The 16,857-nt window shown below is 45.7% G+C and overlaps 1 protein-coding gene across 1 annotated transcript in view; it reads left to right on the top strand.

Annotated features, from left to right (window-relative positions):
• LOC110497396 (deoxycytidylate deaminase) overlaps positions 1 to 16,857 on the top strand; it is a 43,754-nt gene that overhangs the window by 632 nt on the left and 26,265 nt on the right. Inside the window, 2 exon segments of the mRNA XM_036954336.2 lie at positions 3,775 to 3,892; positions 9,234 to 9,369. Coding sequence (XP_036810231.2) covers positions 3,775 to 3,892; positions 9,234 to 9,369 — 254 coding nt within the window.

Below are 16,857 nucleotides of genomic sequence, written 5' to 3'. Positions count from 1 at the left end.
TGCTGTAGCTGTCCTCATTCTCAGGATAAAATATAATCTATCCTCTATAGACATGATTTTCACTTAGTTTCCGTGCACTGTGTCTCAGTTTTATATTTAGCATCAGGTAATATCTTTCCTATTCCCCTTAGTTCCCGATCCCATCTTGGTGAAAGACATGGGGGGGGGGGGGGGGATGTGTAAGATGTAGAATTATGGATCCTGCATAAGCCATGACACACACACACACACACACACACACACACACACACACACACACACAGTTTCTCTTCAGCTGAAAATAGTACAATATGAATCCGTGGCCCTCAAAACGGGATGATGTGTGTCCCACCTTTCATCCTTATTTGAGGGTGTGCCCATGGAATGACAGCAGTGTTGGCACAGGGCATAAGCTAACGAGCAGGAGGGCAGTGAGGACAAACACACATCCCACACACACTGCTCCCAGTCCCAACCACACTGTCACTCTGATTCTGTGTCAAATGTCAAACACGAGGAGCACTCTAGCTCAACCAGTAACATGCCCTCAACTGTCTCGCACAAACTTGGAGGGGTTCCCGTCGCCCAGCAGAGTGCCAGGGGCCCAGAAAGGTTAAGGGGACCTGGGCCAACCCCTGTGGCCCCTGGCCCTCTTCACCACCCCTCTTAGCTGGCTGAGGGCCCACTTTGGCTCTTTTGATCCCCCAAAATGAGCCAGTGCCTCCCAGGGCCTTTCCACAAGCTCGATAAAAGTCTCTTTGCACCGGGATTTCACGCTGTTATGAAGGCTTGAGTTCCGGATGTGGTTGATTTGAAATCTGGATGGCATTTTGAGACTGGTTGCATCAGGTTTAGCCTTCATCATAGATGTTTTTCAGTGTACGGCACACCGCTGTTCTGTCTATTTTTACTAGTTCAGCCTTTGAATGTATTCAACTCTACACCCTGCTTACGCTTGTATCACCTTCACTGATGTGAAGAATGCTTTGGCTGAAGGCCTATACCGTTTCCATGTCAACCCTCAGTCTGAACTCTTTAGGCTGCCTTCAGAGTAACTGTTGCTTGCCATCGCATTGACAGTTTGCTCATGTTCTTCTGTCCACCTCTGCTTTTGCATCCTCATCATTGCCGTGAAGAATGCTGAGGCTGACGGCTAGGCATATAAGCCGGCCTATTTCATATCTACTCTGGACTGGTTGCAACCATACATGTCCTATTAAATTCCTAATTCAACCATAGGGTGCATGTATGGAGTTGACAGTTTGGTCGCGTACCTCTGACCTTTCCATCCCCACGCAAGGTGCACGTTGGCAAACTTGGCATTCCCGAGGTGCCTTCCTGCCTTCCCTAATACCACTCACTATGTCGACCGTCCCTTTCGGACAGGCTTTCTGCACTTTCACTAAGCCAGGTAGCCTAATGCCTTCATTTTCAAACCTCTGTCCCCAGATAGAGCCTACGATGTAGGCCCGAGTATAGCCAGGAAAAGTCCTATTTCGACGTGCTGCTTTGAAGCGCGATGATAGCCTAATCCTCCCGCTCATTAAGCCAATAAGGAATGGGCATTTTTGGGAATTATAAATCCCAGAAGGGAGAACGCCCAGGAAGCATTATCCCATTGCATGTTATCTCTTCTCCCAGCAGCTGTACGGTTGAAAATCCTGTTTAGGAAGGCCGGCCACCATTCTGCAGAGAGGAGGACCTCTGATATGACAATCTGGTGCCTAGGAAAGCCAGTAGAGCCCAGGGGAGCAAACACACTCATCTGCATCTCATTTAAAGGACTAATGTCCTGGAGGGAAGGGTGGACTGTGAGACCAGAGCAACAGCTGGCATTGGAGTAGCATAGGAGAACCATAGAATTACAATGAATTGAACTTGAGCGGCATGGGATTGGGCACTGGAATGTCTGACTGTTCTAGTCATTGTAATTCTATGTCAGCATTTGAACATATGGCAGCAGGACGATTCCAGGGTTCTGAAAGACCGCGTGAACTCCACCAGGTGTCAGGTCTCAGGTGGGGCGATTTATTAAGATTCTCGGCCGGTGCGGTGATGCTTTAATGAACGATGAGAAGGAAGACCCATCTGCACAAGTTGACAACAGAAGACGTTTACGCTACCACAGCTTCCCCGGAGACCAATGCTTAATTAGATGTATCAAGGAAGAGTCAGATGCTCTCCTTAAAAAGCTGGACCAGATTGAAAGTCTGCATTGGAAGGTGGAGGCCGACTCAACTGAAAATGTGTTTCGGCGAATGTTTTATGATTCATTTCATGTATTATTCCCCTCATCTTGCTTATTAAAAATTTGAACAAATCAAATCGCTACATCAACTGTAAATGATTTTACAACAGCCTCTCTAACGAGATTCTCTCGGCCTAATTAAATACAAATGCCACCTCATTTGATCAAGCCGCAATGAAAAGGCACACACAAGTAGTTTCTTTTGTCTTTTGAGAGACGACGGACCTTCTGCCCTATGATGTGGGCCCCTTCATGCGGCCGAACGCCTGGAAATGTCACTTTAAAGTTTTCCCCTTTTGACAGTCTTGCTCCGCATGCTGGCAACCATTAGCCAATTTGAAATGTAGGGACGAGATCTCCGTCTGCGCTGTGGAGGAGTTCAAAGTGTCAGACTCCGAAAGTATCCCTCTTTCTCCCTCCATCTCTTTCTCTGATCCCTTCTTCATTTCTTTCGAGTCTAGTCGTGTCTGCGGGGAGGGGGGTATAGGCAAAAGACGTCACCGATCTGGTCTTTGTAGAAAGGCAGATGTGGTGCGTTGCCGGACAGCAATGGGTCTCGATTGGCCCTATTGCCCTAGGTCGGAACTCTTTTCATTTCTTTGTCGTGTGCCAGCCAGGTGGGTAGGGTTTAATTGCCAGGTCGGAAAACGCACGGCCGAGAGATCACACCCCAAACTGTGGAGGACCTCAAAGTATCCCTTCCTCTTCTGCTGTGTCTTTGGATCCACTTTAGAGAGTGCTTTGTAGACCGGCAGACATGGTATCTAGGCCTAGATCTATGGCACGATCCGCCCTAGGTTGGCGTTGGGTAGTATTTAATTGCTGGGTACTGCTGCTTCAGTTTCCAAGGTGCTCCAGCCTGACCCAGTGGGACTTTCTGCGACTGTACCCATAATAGCTCCCGATTCCTGTGTCTGGATCTGTAATGGTGGGTGAGTGGCCTGGAGCACAGCAGTGAAGAGAGGATATAATGGTTTTCAAAACGCGAAGAAGGTACGCTGGGATAGTGAGGGCTCTAGACAGGGGTGTTGTAATTATAAGGAGTGGGCGTCTGCTCTCCGTGGGGTTAAGACCCAGGTTTGAAGCCCTTTGAATCGATGCGTGTGAAGTGTCGGTCTGAACTTGTTTGTGTGCGGTTTGCGTTCACGCCGGCACGCGTGTTCCTTTGTAAAGGACGGAGACCGAGACGACATCATGCTGCCCTCAAGTGAAACATGCGACCGATGCCCGACTGCTCCTTTTTGACCAGCGAGCATTTTGAAGATTTAATTGTTGTTTTACTCCATCCCTCCCTACCTTGTCACTTTCCTTCTATTGTCTTCTCTTATCCCGAAGACTCACCTGCTCTCCTTCCCTCATCCTCCCTCCTTTTGTCTTCTCCTTCTCCCCTTCTCTCCTCTATTTCTCTTCCTCACCTTTCTTTCGCCCATTTTTCTGACCTCCATTTTATTTTGTCTCCTTCTTTTTGTCTCCCCCCGTTCTGACCTTTTCTCCGTTTCCTTCCTTTCTCTCTATCCATCTCTTTCTCCTTTCTTCCCCTCCATTAGGACCCCGGCCTCTGGTTCCGCTCAGACGAAAAAGCGTGAGGACTACCTGGAGTGGCCTGAATATTTCATGGCTGTAGCTTTCCTGTCAGCTCAGAGAAGCAAGGATCCCAGCTCACAGGTAAACTCACACACACAGCTCAGAGAAGCATTCAAGATCCTAGGTAACATCATCACCCCCTACACCACCTCTTCATTGATCCTGACCCCCCCCCCCCAGCCCTCCAACCCGCTTTCTCTCCCTTTCTCCCTCTACCATGGCTATGTAAGGTGTCCACAGCCCCGCCTGTTATTAAATATTAATCCAGATGCCAGGCCCTTCGCCCTTAATGAAGCCCCCCTGCCTTTCAGATCAGGCCCTGGCACAGACGCCACTCTTTGACACTGCCGGTCAAGACGGCGGCGGGTATCTGATTGAGTTCCCAGAGTTCCCGGCTGTGGGGCAAGCACCCGGTTTGGGCGGTGGTGGGTGTTTCAAGCGGTCGGGGGCCTTAGCCCTTGTCTGCCTTAGTCAGGGATTGGTTGTCTGGTGTAGGCCTGTAAGCGCCAAGTTGGATGTCTGTTTTGATTTGTTTCGACACCTATACCCCCTGTCTGCACTGCGCTGTCTAGTTTGATGATCGACCTAGAGCTTGTTTTGAAATGGATTTCTGACCCACAGAAGTGGATGGAGAGTGAGGGATATTGGAGAAATGGAGGGGGGAAAATGGCTACAGGGCAGAGATGTTCAATACTTTTTTAATGGTTCCTAAAGTATTTGGTCAAAAAGAGATGTCTTGTGGGAAAGCTGGACTATGCAGGGTTCATTAGGGAATATTTAATTATTCGATACAGCTGTATGAAAGTGTATGTGCATTGTGCACGTTAGTGTGTGTGTGTGAGTACAAAAGTCTCTCGCCCTAGCCCCGCCCCCTGTCACTCGAGCGCATTTGTTGTTGCTCGACCACGAAACACTTGCGCTCAGTAATATAAATCCACAAGCATTCTCTGATTACACTATTAGTTTGATTCTTATATCTGCAAACAGCTAGTCTGTCTTTTCTTAGCAAGTTGCCACTAAATCGTGTTAACATCTAATGCTAATTGCTAGTTATAGCTAGCTAATAAATGTATTGAGTCAGTGCAAACATAGCTAGCTATACATCCTGATACCAGTGACGGTTTAGGCCTAAATCAGCATGTTGTTTTTGCAACATGCTTCTAAACCAAAGAGTATTAGGCAAAACATGAGTATGTTAGCTACATGAAGTAGCGAAAAGAAAACAACATTTCATGTAGCCAAAGATATTAGTGTCCCGAAGGGAACACTGACCAACACTTTGGTTCCTACCCTGTCACAATAACTCCTCCCTAGCATTTTCATTTGTTGTCATGTACTGTATGCCCACTATTATATTCTAACTATAGAATTTAAAAAGTAATAATAATATTCCATGATTCCAATAGTTCACCTAAGAGTTTTGATCAGCAATTGCAACATTTGGTTAAAAATCGCAATTGCAAATATTTGCCAATGTTGTGCAGCCCTGTGGCAGTGTGGATATGATCTCAAATTAGTGCAGAAAATGCTGAACAATTCTGAGTTGAAGTTGAATTGAACAGTATAAAACAATAAGAATGTTGAGAGAGACCCATTGAAATCATCCTAGGGTCACGCACTACTCATCAATCAAATTTTGTATTTGTATAATTCAAAAACATAAAACACCGTCCAATAACGTCAAAATATGAACCACAGTTGAAGTCACTTGAAACCCTCAAAGAGTTGCAGTCTGTTTTGGAATGGGTGGAATGGTATTAAACCAGTCCTGAACATCTCTAAAACTAACAGCATTGTATTTGGTACAAATCATCCACTAAGTTCTAGACCTGAATCTGGTAATGAATGGTGTGGCTGTTGAAAAAAACATATTGATTCAATGGTTGTAAAGATGGGGAGAGGTTTGTCCGTGATAGAGATGCTCTGCTTTTTTGACACCACACTCCACAAAGCAAGTCCTGACAAAACTAGAGCCTGCAATCTTAATTATTGTCCAGTCACGTGGCCGAGTGCTGCAAGGAAAGACCTAGTTAAGCTGCAGCTGGTCCAGAACAGGTCGGCACGCCTTGCTCTTCATTGTAATCAGAGGGCTGATATAAATACTATGCATGACAGTCTCCCTTGGCTAAGAATTAAGGAGAGACTGACCGAATCACTTCTTCCTTTTTATAAGAAACATTGTTGAAAATCCCAAATTGTTTGCATAGTCAACTTACTCACAGCCTTGACACACACACACACACACACACACACACACACCACCAGATATGCCAACAGGGGTCTTTTCACAGTCTCCAAATCCAGAACAAATTCAAGAAAGTGTACAGTATTATATAGAGCCCTAATTGCATGGAACTCTGTTCCATCTCATATTGCTCAAGTGAACAGCAAACCTGGTTTCAAAAACAGATAAAGCAACACCTCATGGCACAACGCCTCTCCCATATTTGACCTAGATAGTTTGTGTCTGTATTGATATGTAGGCTACGTGTGCGTCAAGGTCTGTCCTTGAGCTGTTCTTGTCTATTAATGTTCTGTGTTATGTCGTGTGTCATGTTCTGTGTGGACCCCATTCGCTGATTTTGCAACAGCTAATGGGGATCCTAATGAACTACCGTCAAACATTAGAAAAATACCATGATATGCTACCTCTGCTCCTCTGTGATAAGCTCAACCCCAGGGGAAGGAATGGGAACGGAGGGGGGAGAGACCAGTGGGGCACAGCAGGGGGTCTATGGATCCAATAATCCTCACTCCATCTCTCTCTATCCAGGTGCCCACTGACTCCACCCCTGCTGCTGGGAGTAAGTGCCTTCAGAAAGTATTCACACCCCTTGACTTGTTCCACATGTTCTGGTGTTAAAGCGTGAATTCAAACTGGATGTAATTAATTTTTCTCTCTCACCTATCTACACACTATCCCATAATGACAAAGTGAAACATTTGATTTCTTTATATCACAAACTCCCTAGTCCTTGCCGATGACAAGCATACCCATAACATGATGCAGCCACCACCATGCTTGAAAATATGAAGTGGTACTCAAGATATTGAATTTCCCCCAAACATAACGCTTTGTATTCGGGACATTAATTATATTTATTTGCCACAATGTTGTGGATCCATCTTCAGTTTTCTCCGATCACAGCCATTAAACTCTGTTTTAAAGTCCCCTTGGCTTTGTTGTGTAGCCTACATACCAATATGTGTGCGCGAGTGAGTGAACATGAGGTGCGTGTCTTCGACTGTCTAGAAAACCTCCCTGGTCTTTGTGGTTGAGTCTGTGTTTGAAATTGACTGATTTGACTGAGGAACCATACAGATAATTGTATGTGTGGGGTACAGAGATGAGGTAGTCATAAAAAAAAAATCACGTTAAACACTATTATTGCACACAGTGAGTCCATGCAACTTATTGTGACTTGTTAAGCAAATGTTTACTCCTGAACTTATTTAGCCTTGCCATAACAAAGGGGTTGAATACTTATTGACTCGAGACATTTCAGTTTTTCATTTATTAATTTGTAAACATGTCTAAAAACAATTCTACGTTGACGTTATGGAGTGTTTTGTGTGTGTGTTTGTAGGCCAGTGACCGAGAATCAATTTTAAATTCTGCCTGTAACACAACTAAATGTGGAAAAAGTCAAGCGACCGAGAAAGGGAGGAAATTTCAACCACCAGCCTTCTCTAATGACCTCTCATTTCTAAACTAGTTCAGGATGTTGTCTTGTCGCCACCTCCAGGAGAGAGAGAGAGAGGTGGAGGCGATGGGGATTAGAGGAGCGACAGAAAGAGAAGTTTTTAAGCCAGCCAAGCCTTCCCTGATCAAAACAGTGCGAGGATGAAACAGAGGGTTTGGAGCTTTAGTTGTCTATCCTTCCTTTATTTTCTCCTCCTCTTTCCCTCTCGGAAGAAAGGGATATCTGGCTCCGTTTCATGTCTCTCAGCGACGGGTCCTCGCGAGGCCTCTGTGTTTACAGACCGCCACGGGGGGGCCGAAGGACGAAGCTTTCGCTTTTGCCACAATCCCCCCCCCCCCCCCGTTGATATCTGACCACCTTAGTTGACGCAGTCCACCCACAAGAAAGGATGGTAGCTTATCCCTCAGCTCTCTCTCTCTCTCTCTCTCTCTCGCTCTCTCTCGCAGCCACTTTCTTAGTCCCCTCCCCTTCTGTCGATGTGGTCGTGTGTGCGCTACAGCCTCTGTTTTAAGGCTCGGCTCTCTCGCTAGTCTCTACCCTCGTCAGATGTACCCTTCAAATAGTCCCCCCGACATTAATTCAGCAATGCTCTCTAGACAGTCTCATGTGTGCACAAAGCCAAGGGGACGCGAGTCGAGACTGAACTTAATTTGATCTCTGATCTGAACAGCAACACTACGTATCATCTTTGAGCTTCGTCTGACTTTGTCTTAGTCAGTCCTGTGACACAGAGAAGGACCCTCAATCATTTCGCTCTCTCTGACTCGCTCTCTAGTCTTTTTGTCTCTCTCTGTCTCTCTGGCTGACTTTGTCTTTCACACATTTCTCTGACACACTTCTATCATTCTAACATATGAGTGATGGGGCTGGCTTGAGGGTATTGGGGGGGGGGGGGTTGATGTATCGATGGATGGGGTGAGGCTAGGAGAGGGGGGCGAGCGGAGGAAGGTGGTGCGTGGGTCTTTTTAAAGTGATAAGGGGCCTGGCGGAGCGTTTCTAGCCCTGATCAAAGCACAGCGTCCTGGGGAGAGCCATGGCGGGGGGTGGGCTCTCTGGGTCGTTTGATGTGTTGGAGCTATGCCAGTTCATCTGGAGAAAACCAACTAACAGTACAGTGAAGGGCAACCCTCATTGGTTGGATGACCGATCGTTATTAGAGCAGAAGTGGTTGGAGAACTCCGATGTTTTTTGAGTTAGACTAGAATCCCTCCTGATTGCCTGTTCCACTGTGTTAGTTACGGTGGAGTAGAGGTTTTGTGCTTGCATGCGATTCCTGATAAAGTTGATGTCTTTCTCATCTCTCTCGCTCGCTCCGTCTCTAATTGGCCTAGCTCTCAGCTGGACATCCCTCTCTTCTCTCCTCTCTTCCCCAACTCTCTAAGCCACTGAACATTGACCTCACTTTTCATTCCAAGTTGCTCTGCCTCTACTTGCATAAATGTTAAACTCTTAGGCCTACATGCTTGGCTAGATTGGGTAGGAAAATATTTTCTCACCCAAATACCTCATGCTTTGCCGTTTGTTTTTGAGGGGGACCAATGGTACTCCCAGTCACATCTTCTAGCCTAGATGCACACAGAGAAATAATATGTGCACTCTGTCTGAAAGTTAAATGAACTCTCTCTCTGTCTCTCTCTCTCTCTCTCTCTCTCTCTCTCTCTCTGTCTCTCTCTCTCTCTCTGTCTCTCTCTCTCTCTGTCTCTCTCTGTCTCTGTCAGGTTGGAGCATGTATTGTTAACCAGGAGAATAAGATAGTGGGCATCGGCTACAACGGCATGCCCAACGGCTGTGATGATGACCTGCTGCCCTGGTCCTGCTCTGCCAACGACAGACTGGATACCAAATATCCCTACGGTAGGATCTCCCTAGCAACATCGCCATGGTACCACAGTCCACTACCAAGTATCCTTATGGTAGGATCTCCCTAGCAACATCGCCATGGTACCACAGTCCACTACCAAGTATCCTTATGGTAGGATCTCCCTAGCAACATCGCCATGGTACCACAGTCCACTACCAAGTATCCTTATGGTAGGATCTCCCTAGCAACATCGCCATGGTACCACAGTCCACTACCAAGAATCCTTATGGTAGGATCTCCCTAGCAACATCGCCATGGTACCACAGTCCACTACCAAGTATCCTTATGGTAGGATCTCCCTAGCCACATCACTGTAGTACCACAGTCCACTATCAAGTATCCTTATGGTAGGATCTCCCTAGCAACATCGCCATGGTACCACAGTCCACTACCAAGTATCCTTATGGTAGGATCTCCCTAGCCACATCACTGTAGTACCACAGTCCACTATCAAGTATCCTTATGGTAGGATCTCCCTAGCAACATCGCTATAGTACCACAGTCCACTATCAAGTATCCTTATGGTAGGATCTCCCTAGCCACATCACTGTAGTACCACAGTCCACTATCAAGTATCCTTATGGTAGGATCTCCCTAGCCACATCACTGTAGTACCACAGTCCACTATCAAGTATCCTTATGGTAGGATCTCCCTAGCAACATCGCCATGGTACCACAGTCCACTACCAAGTATCCTTATGGTAGGATCTCCCTAGCAACATCACTGTAGTACCACAGTCCACTATCAAGTATCCTTATGGTAGGATCTCCCTAGCAACATCGCTATAGTACCACAGTCCACTACCAAGTATCCTTATGGTAGGATCTCCCTAGCAACATCACTGTAGTACCACAGTCCACTATCAAGTATCCTTATGGTAGGATCTCCCTAGCAACATCGCTATAGTACCACAGTCCACTACCAAGTATCCGTATGGTAGGATCTACCTAGGGACATCACTATAGTACCACAGTCCACTACCAAGTATCCTTATGATAGGATCTCCCTAGCAACATTGCTATAGTACCACAGTCCACTACCAAGTATCCTTATGGTAGGATCTTCCTAGGGACATCACTATAGTACCACAGTCCACTATCAAGTATCCTTATGGTAGGATCTACCTAGGGACATCACTATAGTACCACAGTCCACTATCAAGTATCCTTATGGTAGGATCTCCCTAGCAACATCGCTATAGTACCACAGTCCACTATCAAGTATCCTTATGGTAGGATCTCCCTAGCAACATCGCTATAGTACCACAGTCCACTATCAAGTACCCTTATGGTAGGATCTTCCTAGGGACATCACTATAGTACCACAGTCCACTATCAAGCATCCTTATGGTAGAATCTCCCTAGCAACATCGCTATAGTACCACAGTCCACTATCAAGTACCCTTATGGTAGGATCTCCCTAGCAACATCGCTATAGTACCACAGTCCACTATCAAGTACCCTTATGGTAGGATCTCCCTAGCAACATCGCTATAGTACCACAGTCCACTATCAAGTACCCTTATGGTAGGATCTACCTAGGGACATCACTATAGTACCACAGTCCACTATCAAGTACCCTTATGGTAGGATCTCCCTAGCAACATCGCTATAGTACCACAGTCCACTACCAAGTATCCTTATGGTAGGATCTCCCTAGGGACATCACTATAGTACCACAGTCCACTACCAAGTCAATGGTAGGATCTACCTAGGAACATCGCTATGGTACCACTACCTCCTATCCCTGCGGTAAGATTTACTTTAGTAATATCACCACAATGAGGAACCCTGGGTTAATGTGAAAACTCAACTACGTACACAGAGTGTACAAAACATTAGGAACACCTTCTTAATGTTGAGTTGCACCCCCCCTTTGCAGTCAGAACAGCCTCAATTTGTCGGGGCATGGACTCTACAAGGTGTCGAAAGCGTTCCACAGGGATGCTGGCCCATGTTGACTCCAATGCTTCCCGCAAATTGTATCAAGTTGTGTGTGGAAAAATCCAACAGCGTTGCAGTTCATAAACCGGTGCGCCTGGTACCTAGTACCACACCCCATTCAAAGGCACTTCAATCTTTTGTCTTGCCCATTCACCCTCTGAATGACACAATCCATGTCTCAATTGTCTCGAGGCTTAAAAATCCTTCTTTAACCTGTCTCCTCCCCGTCATCTACACTGATTTGAAGTGGGGTCAATCAGGGGTCATTGCTTTCACCGGATCAGTCTGTCATGGAAAGAGCATGTGTTCTTAATGTTTTGTATACTCAGTGTATGCTGGTTCCATAACTTGATGTAAGCCAGAACTAGGTTGAAACAGTACGAGCTTTCCTTGAAATACTTGGAGCATTTGAAGGGAATACTAAAGCATTTGAAGGGAAATGAAGGGTTGAACCCAGGCCTGGGCAACATGCCGTCCACTTCAGCAGCTCGTGAACTGTGAACCCCAACTGACATGCTGCTAGGCCATAATCACACTAGCCACTTGAACAGCACTAGCCAGTCCAACATGTGACGTGTGTGCGGCGATCGACTCCTGCCTTCTCACCCCCCGATACCCCTCTCTCTCGCACTCGAGACAGACGCTAGGCTCCATCTGTCTGGGCCTGCCGAGGCCATCTTTTTTTTTCTTCCTCACAGGACCACATGGTGTGCTTTTTCACACTCATCTTCACTCTCGTTCTCTCGCTCTCTCTCACCTCACCTCGTAGTTGCCTCATTACAGTGCACAGCCTCTTTCAAACCAGACAAGCCCTTAACAATAAGCAGTATCTGTTGTTACTTAAGGCAGTTATTTATTTATTTTACGGGCGAAACAAGCATCGCGCTCAGACAACAGCTGAGGCCAACAAGGAAGAGAGCGACTACTCGGCAGCACAGATGGGGTTTTAATGTAACACCGGAGATGGAGGCCGGTGCTCTTAACCCCAACGAGCAGGAAGGGAAAGGAGAGCGATGTTTTTTTTGCGTGCAGTTGTCATGGAAACCAGGTAGTTTGAGGGTGAAATGAGAGCGGATGGCACACGCTGGAAAATACATGTATTTCTTCGAAAACGATAGACTAGCTGGATGGAAGATGGAATGCTCTCCTATCTGTTTCTTCTTCTGAGAGAGAGAGAGAGAGAGAGAGAGAGAGAGCGTTTACAGTGAAATGATTCAGTAGCTGTACCTCTGTTCTACAAGGACATCTTGATTCTTGTCTCAGCCCTTGGAAGTCTGAACTAGAAGAAGTGACACAGTTTCACCTGAAGAGGGCGCTGGAGACTACAACTTCCAGTTAGTCTCCTTGCCCTCTCAAAGCTCACAGAGCGAATATACACACACACACAAGCTAGAGGGAACTTGCTACTAGCGTTTTCTCTCCCAACTTCTGATTTTAATGACGATATTAGCTCCGACTCTGGCAACCATGACTGGCATATTTTCAACGTTTCTAGTTGTTGCTGTGAACCAAATGATCAGTGAATATTTTTTGTTGTTGTGTGTGTGTGTGTGTAAACTACATTAGTAGTGCAGCTGTGCCTCTCGTACCAGACGCTATTCTAATCAGGTCCTGATCTATTAAGTGTTCTGGTTGGTTTGAAATGTAGGAAAGTTTGAGTTGTAAGTCTTGAGAGCTCATGATAGGTAACAGGACCAGTGGGGGCAGTTAGTTTGTGAAGTGAAACGATTACATCCCTAGTACATACGGACTTACTAATCATATGCAATTATAACCTGTTGGAGATACCTAGGGTGGCCGGACGTCCCCGGTTTCCGCTGACAGTCCCCGGTTTTGGTGGCCTGTCCCCTTAAAATGTCCTCGTTGGACCTTTATTCTAAGAAGGTTTGATCGGCGATGCGTTGTAACCATCTCATGAATAACCATGGCCAGAAAGTGTCTCCAACAGCATAGGCTACCAGACTTGGGTAGTTTTTGAATTACTAGATGGGCTAAGATGAAGAACTGGAGGGGTAATTCATTTTGTGTTTTACAATTCAATTATTTGAAAGAACTATAGCGAAAATTGATAGTTAATTATAGTTGATAGTTAATTATAGTTATTATTTTCACGCGGTTAAACATAAATAAAATTCCCACTTTTTAATTTCCTAAATCCGGTCACCTTACCCAGGGCTTTTCTTTCGGAGCCATACTTTTTAATTTCCTAAATCCGGTCACCTTACCCAGGGCTTTTCTTTCAGAGTCATACTTTTTAATTTCCTAAATCCGGTCACCTTACCTAGGGCTTTTCTTTCGGAGCCATACTTTTTACTGCAATCGTATACAGTATTGAATTGAATTGTTTATATACAGTGTAGGCCACTTTGGGGAACTCTGGAGGGGGGGGAAGCTAGACTATTCTGAATGCTATGGGGACAAGGCCCACTGGGAGAGTTATGGAGGGGGAGCCAGGGCTGAGGGCACAGTTGGCAGACTGTGGGCAGCAGATGCCAGCGTGGGAGACTATCACCGGTTGCCATGGCGAGGGTGTGAAGAGGCAAAGCACTAAGAGCGTTTTGTCAATTTTTTTTGGGGGGGGGGGGGGGCTGATCTTTTAAACTCTTCCTGACCCTACAAAGTGTGTGTCTCAGATAAATGACTTACTACCTCTATAATATCACAATATGTTGCATTGTCCCACTTTGTTCAACTAGAGGGAATGTATGATCATACTATAATATACCGAGAAGGACAGTATATTCAACACGATCAATACTGCGTCCACCCTTTTCTAAAAGCTCATTCAGAAAACCCTCATCCCTTTAAGCCCAGTAACTATTGTATCTCTCTGTTCTGTAGATGAAGCATTCTTTAAGTACTGTTATTAAAGAGAATGAGAGGAAACCCAACCGCTCCCTAGGCAGTGACTCTCTCTCACAGACACACACACAGCAAAACTATCCAGGAATGATAGAAACTCGCTCGTCTGCCCGTAACTCTGTTCTGCTCCCGACCCGGTTCGTTCCGAATGCCTAATTCGTACCCATTCTTTCCCCTACCAACACACAGGAATAGCCATGTAATTGCTTGAGCCGATGTAGCAAAGTTAACGGCCCTCTATTTGTCTGCTGTGTTCGTCGGCCCTACAGCCTCTCTCCCACTGGCACACTCTTGCTTTTGTTTTTGCTCTCCCTCTTTCTCTCTCCCTCAATCTCTTTTCTCCGCCTTCCCTCCCTACGCCCCCCCCCCCCCCCTCTCTAGTCTCCTCAGGGTTGTGGCATCTCTGGCTAGGGGCCAGGCACTCTCTCTGGTGTCCCCTGGCAGCGGAGACAGAATCTATGTTCCAAGTGACACCCTATTCCCTGCATATTGCACTACTTTTGGCCAGGGCCTATGGGGAATTGGGTGCAATTTGAGAGGCAGACAGAATCTAGTGGAGCTTTAGAAGTCACATGACTCGACAAGCCTGTGGGAATCAGGAAAGAGGTGCGTCTTAAATCAGGGTGACTGGCTCATAGGCTGCAGTGCCGCAATACTTTGTGCTGCAGTGGTTATATTAGCGCATTTTGTTGTTGTGTGAGTGTGTTGACTCAGGGAGAGAGTCCGAATACCCATAGTTGCTTCCGAAATAGTAAGCAGAAAAAAATGGACATTTTTGAAAATCGAGTATAATTTTATTGTCCGGATGTCATACTCATGTTGTCTTTGACAAAAGCTGATCAATTAGGTAAGGGGATGAGCTACCGAAAATCAGCGAATAGCCCGAAACAACGCAATGGCGCGTTTTCAGTAGGCGAACATGTGTTTTATATTATGTGAATTTTTTAAAATCGGGATGGTTTAAACGCCAGGATGTTATACTCATCTCAGTTCTTTATCTAGTGGGATTAGATGCACACTTTCCCACAATGCATTGGAAGAGGTGGGCTGCGAGTGACAGGCCCTAGTTCTCTCCGAGTAGCCAAACAACACAACTAGGCTACTTAATTGGGAAGATGCCCGAATAGCGACGTTTCTGCGGCGGTGTTCAAATGTAGTCTAAGTAGATGTTGTGATCCTTAAAATGATTGAGTATTGCATCGTAGACTACATCTTTGAATTTTTTTAAAATTATTTCGGTTTACTCATTTGAAAAGTTTTCCTTTTTCTCTTGGCCTTCTAAACCATATTTGGATTTCTGACAATGTCGGCACCAGGGACAAGCCTTAGCAGTCATTCTGATCTCGTTCCCAATGACCAGTGCTTTAGTTTACCATGTTGCTGCCCAGCGGTTCTGAATGTGCCATACACCCGATTTGAACAGTTCAAGTGTTGGTGTGTCCTAGGCTATTTGAGTTATGTTACAGCACTTTGGTTTCACTAATAAATATGTTCAAGTGGGAAATATTTACCTACGGTATAGGTTAAATGTGATGCTCTGCTTATAACCAGCCTGAGTAGACCTATAACTCCATACCTATTCCATTCAGAGTTTAGAGAAATTAATCAAATTGGAAGTGAGCTTCAGACACTGTGTGTGTTTTTTTTTTTTTTTTTTACATTTCTTTAAAAAATTTAAGGTGCATGCAAATACAAGGCTCCATGTTGGTTGGCAGGTGGCCAATCTTGACCTCTGACCTCTCAATAGCTTCTCTAATTGGCTACAGTGGTCAGAGAGCACCTAACTGACCATCTGCCAGAACACACACACACACTGACTTTGCATGTGTACAGTTTCTCTTACCTAATAGCCCAAGGCCTACTACTACTGATATTACAATTGTAGCCTTATATAAACTTCTACAGGGCTTTATAGGTTGACAGTCCTAACCCTTCAGTGCACTCCAGTCTATCCTCTCAATTCCAGACCCCTCCCTCTCTGGCTTCCTACAGAAACCCTATACACTATGCCATTGGGTCACTGGCAGCCCAACATCCACATGTAATTGGCTACAGTTGTTCCAGAATATTCCATTCCAACATTCCCAGACAGACTGTAGGTTAGACACATCACCGTTTCATCACAGCATTTTTCTAATGGCCACGGGAACCAGAGAAGGAATCTCCTGAGTTCAGGAGAGAGGGTTCTACCCCAAAAAATATGGAAAGTCAAACTAACTGCCCAGTTATTAATTTTTGAAGTAGTTCTTTTTGAAATCTTTGAATTTCACCGGTAATTGAAAGCAGTTTGAGTTGAGACCTGAAGCTTTGTGTGTGTGTGTGTGTGTGGAGATACCTGAAGCTTTAAGGATGTCTCCAGTTAATATGCAGAGGTTAGGGGGGGGGGGTTGCTTAGTTTGGAGGACAGAGAGGGTGAGCGAACCGCTGAAAGTAAATGAGTTGGCGAACCTCCAGACAGCCCTTTTTTTTTACATTCAAAGGATGTAGGCCTATTTCTTCCTCCAGTCCACTTCAGAATAATTGAAAAGGTTTTTAGAGAAATACCCTAGTCTCTCCTGTCTAGTTTCTCCCTACCTCTCTCCAAGCTCTTTCATAAAGATACGTTTCTGTTTTTTGCAGATGGGCAACGCATTGTGCATAGCTGTGACGCAGATATGCCCAAGTCTTCTCGTGCT

The sequence above is a fragment of the Oncorhynchus mykiss genome, chromosome 19 (genome assembly GCF_057628025.1).
Source record: "Oncorhynchus mykiss isolate SJ-2025 chromosome 19, ASM5762802v1, whole genome shotgun sequence".
NCBI classification, from domain to species: domain Eukaryota; kingdom Metazoa; phylum Chordata; class Actinopteri; order Salmoniformes; family Salmonidae; genus Oncorhynchus; species Oncorhynchus mykiss.
Note: the sequence above shows the minus strand (reverse complement) of the source record. Positions and strands in the feature narration are given on the sequence as shown.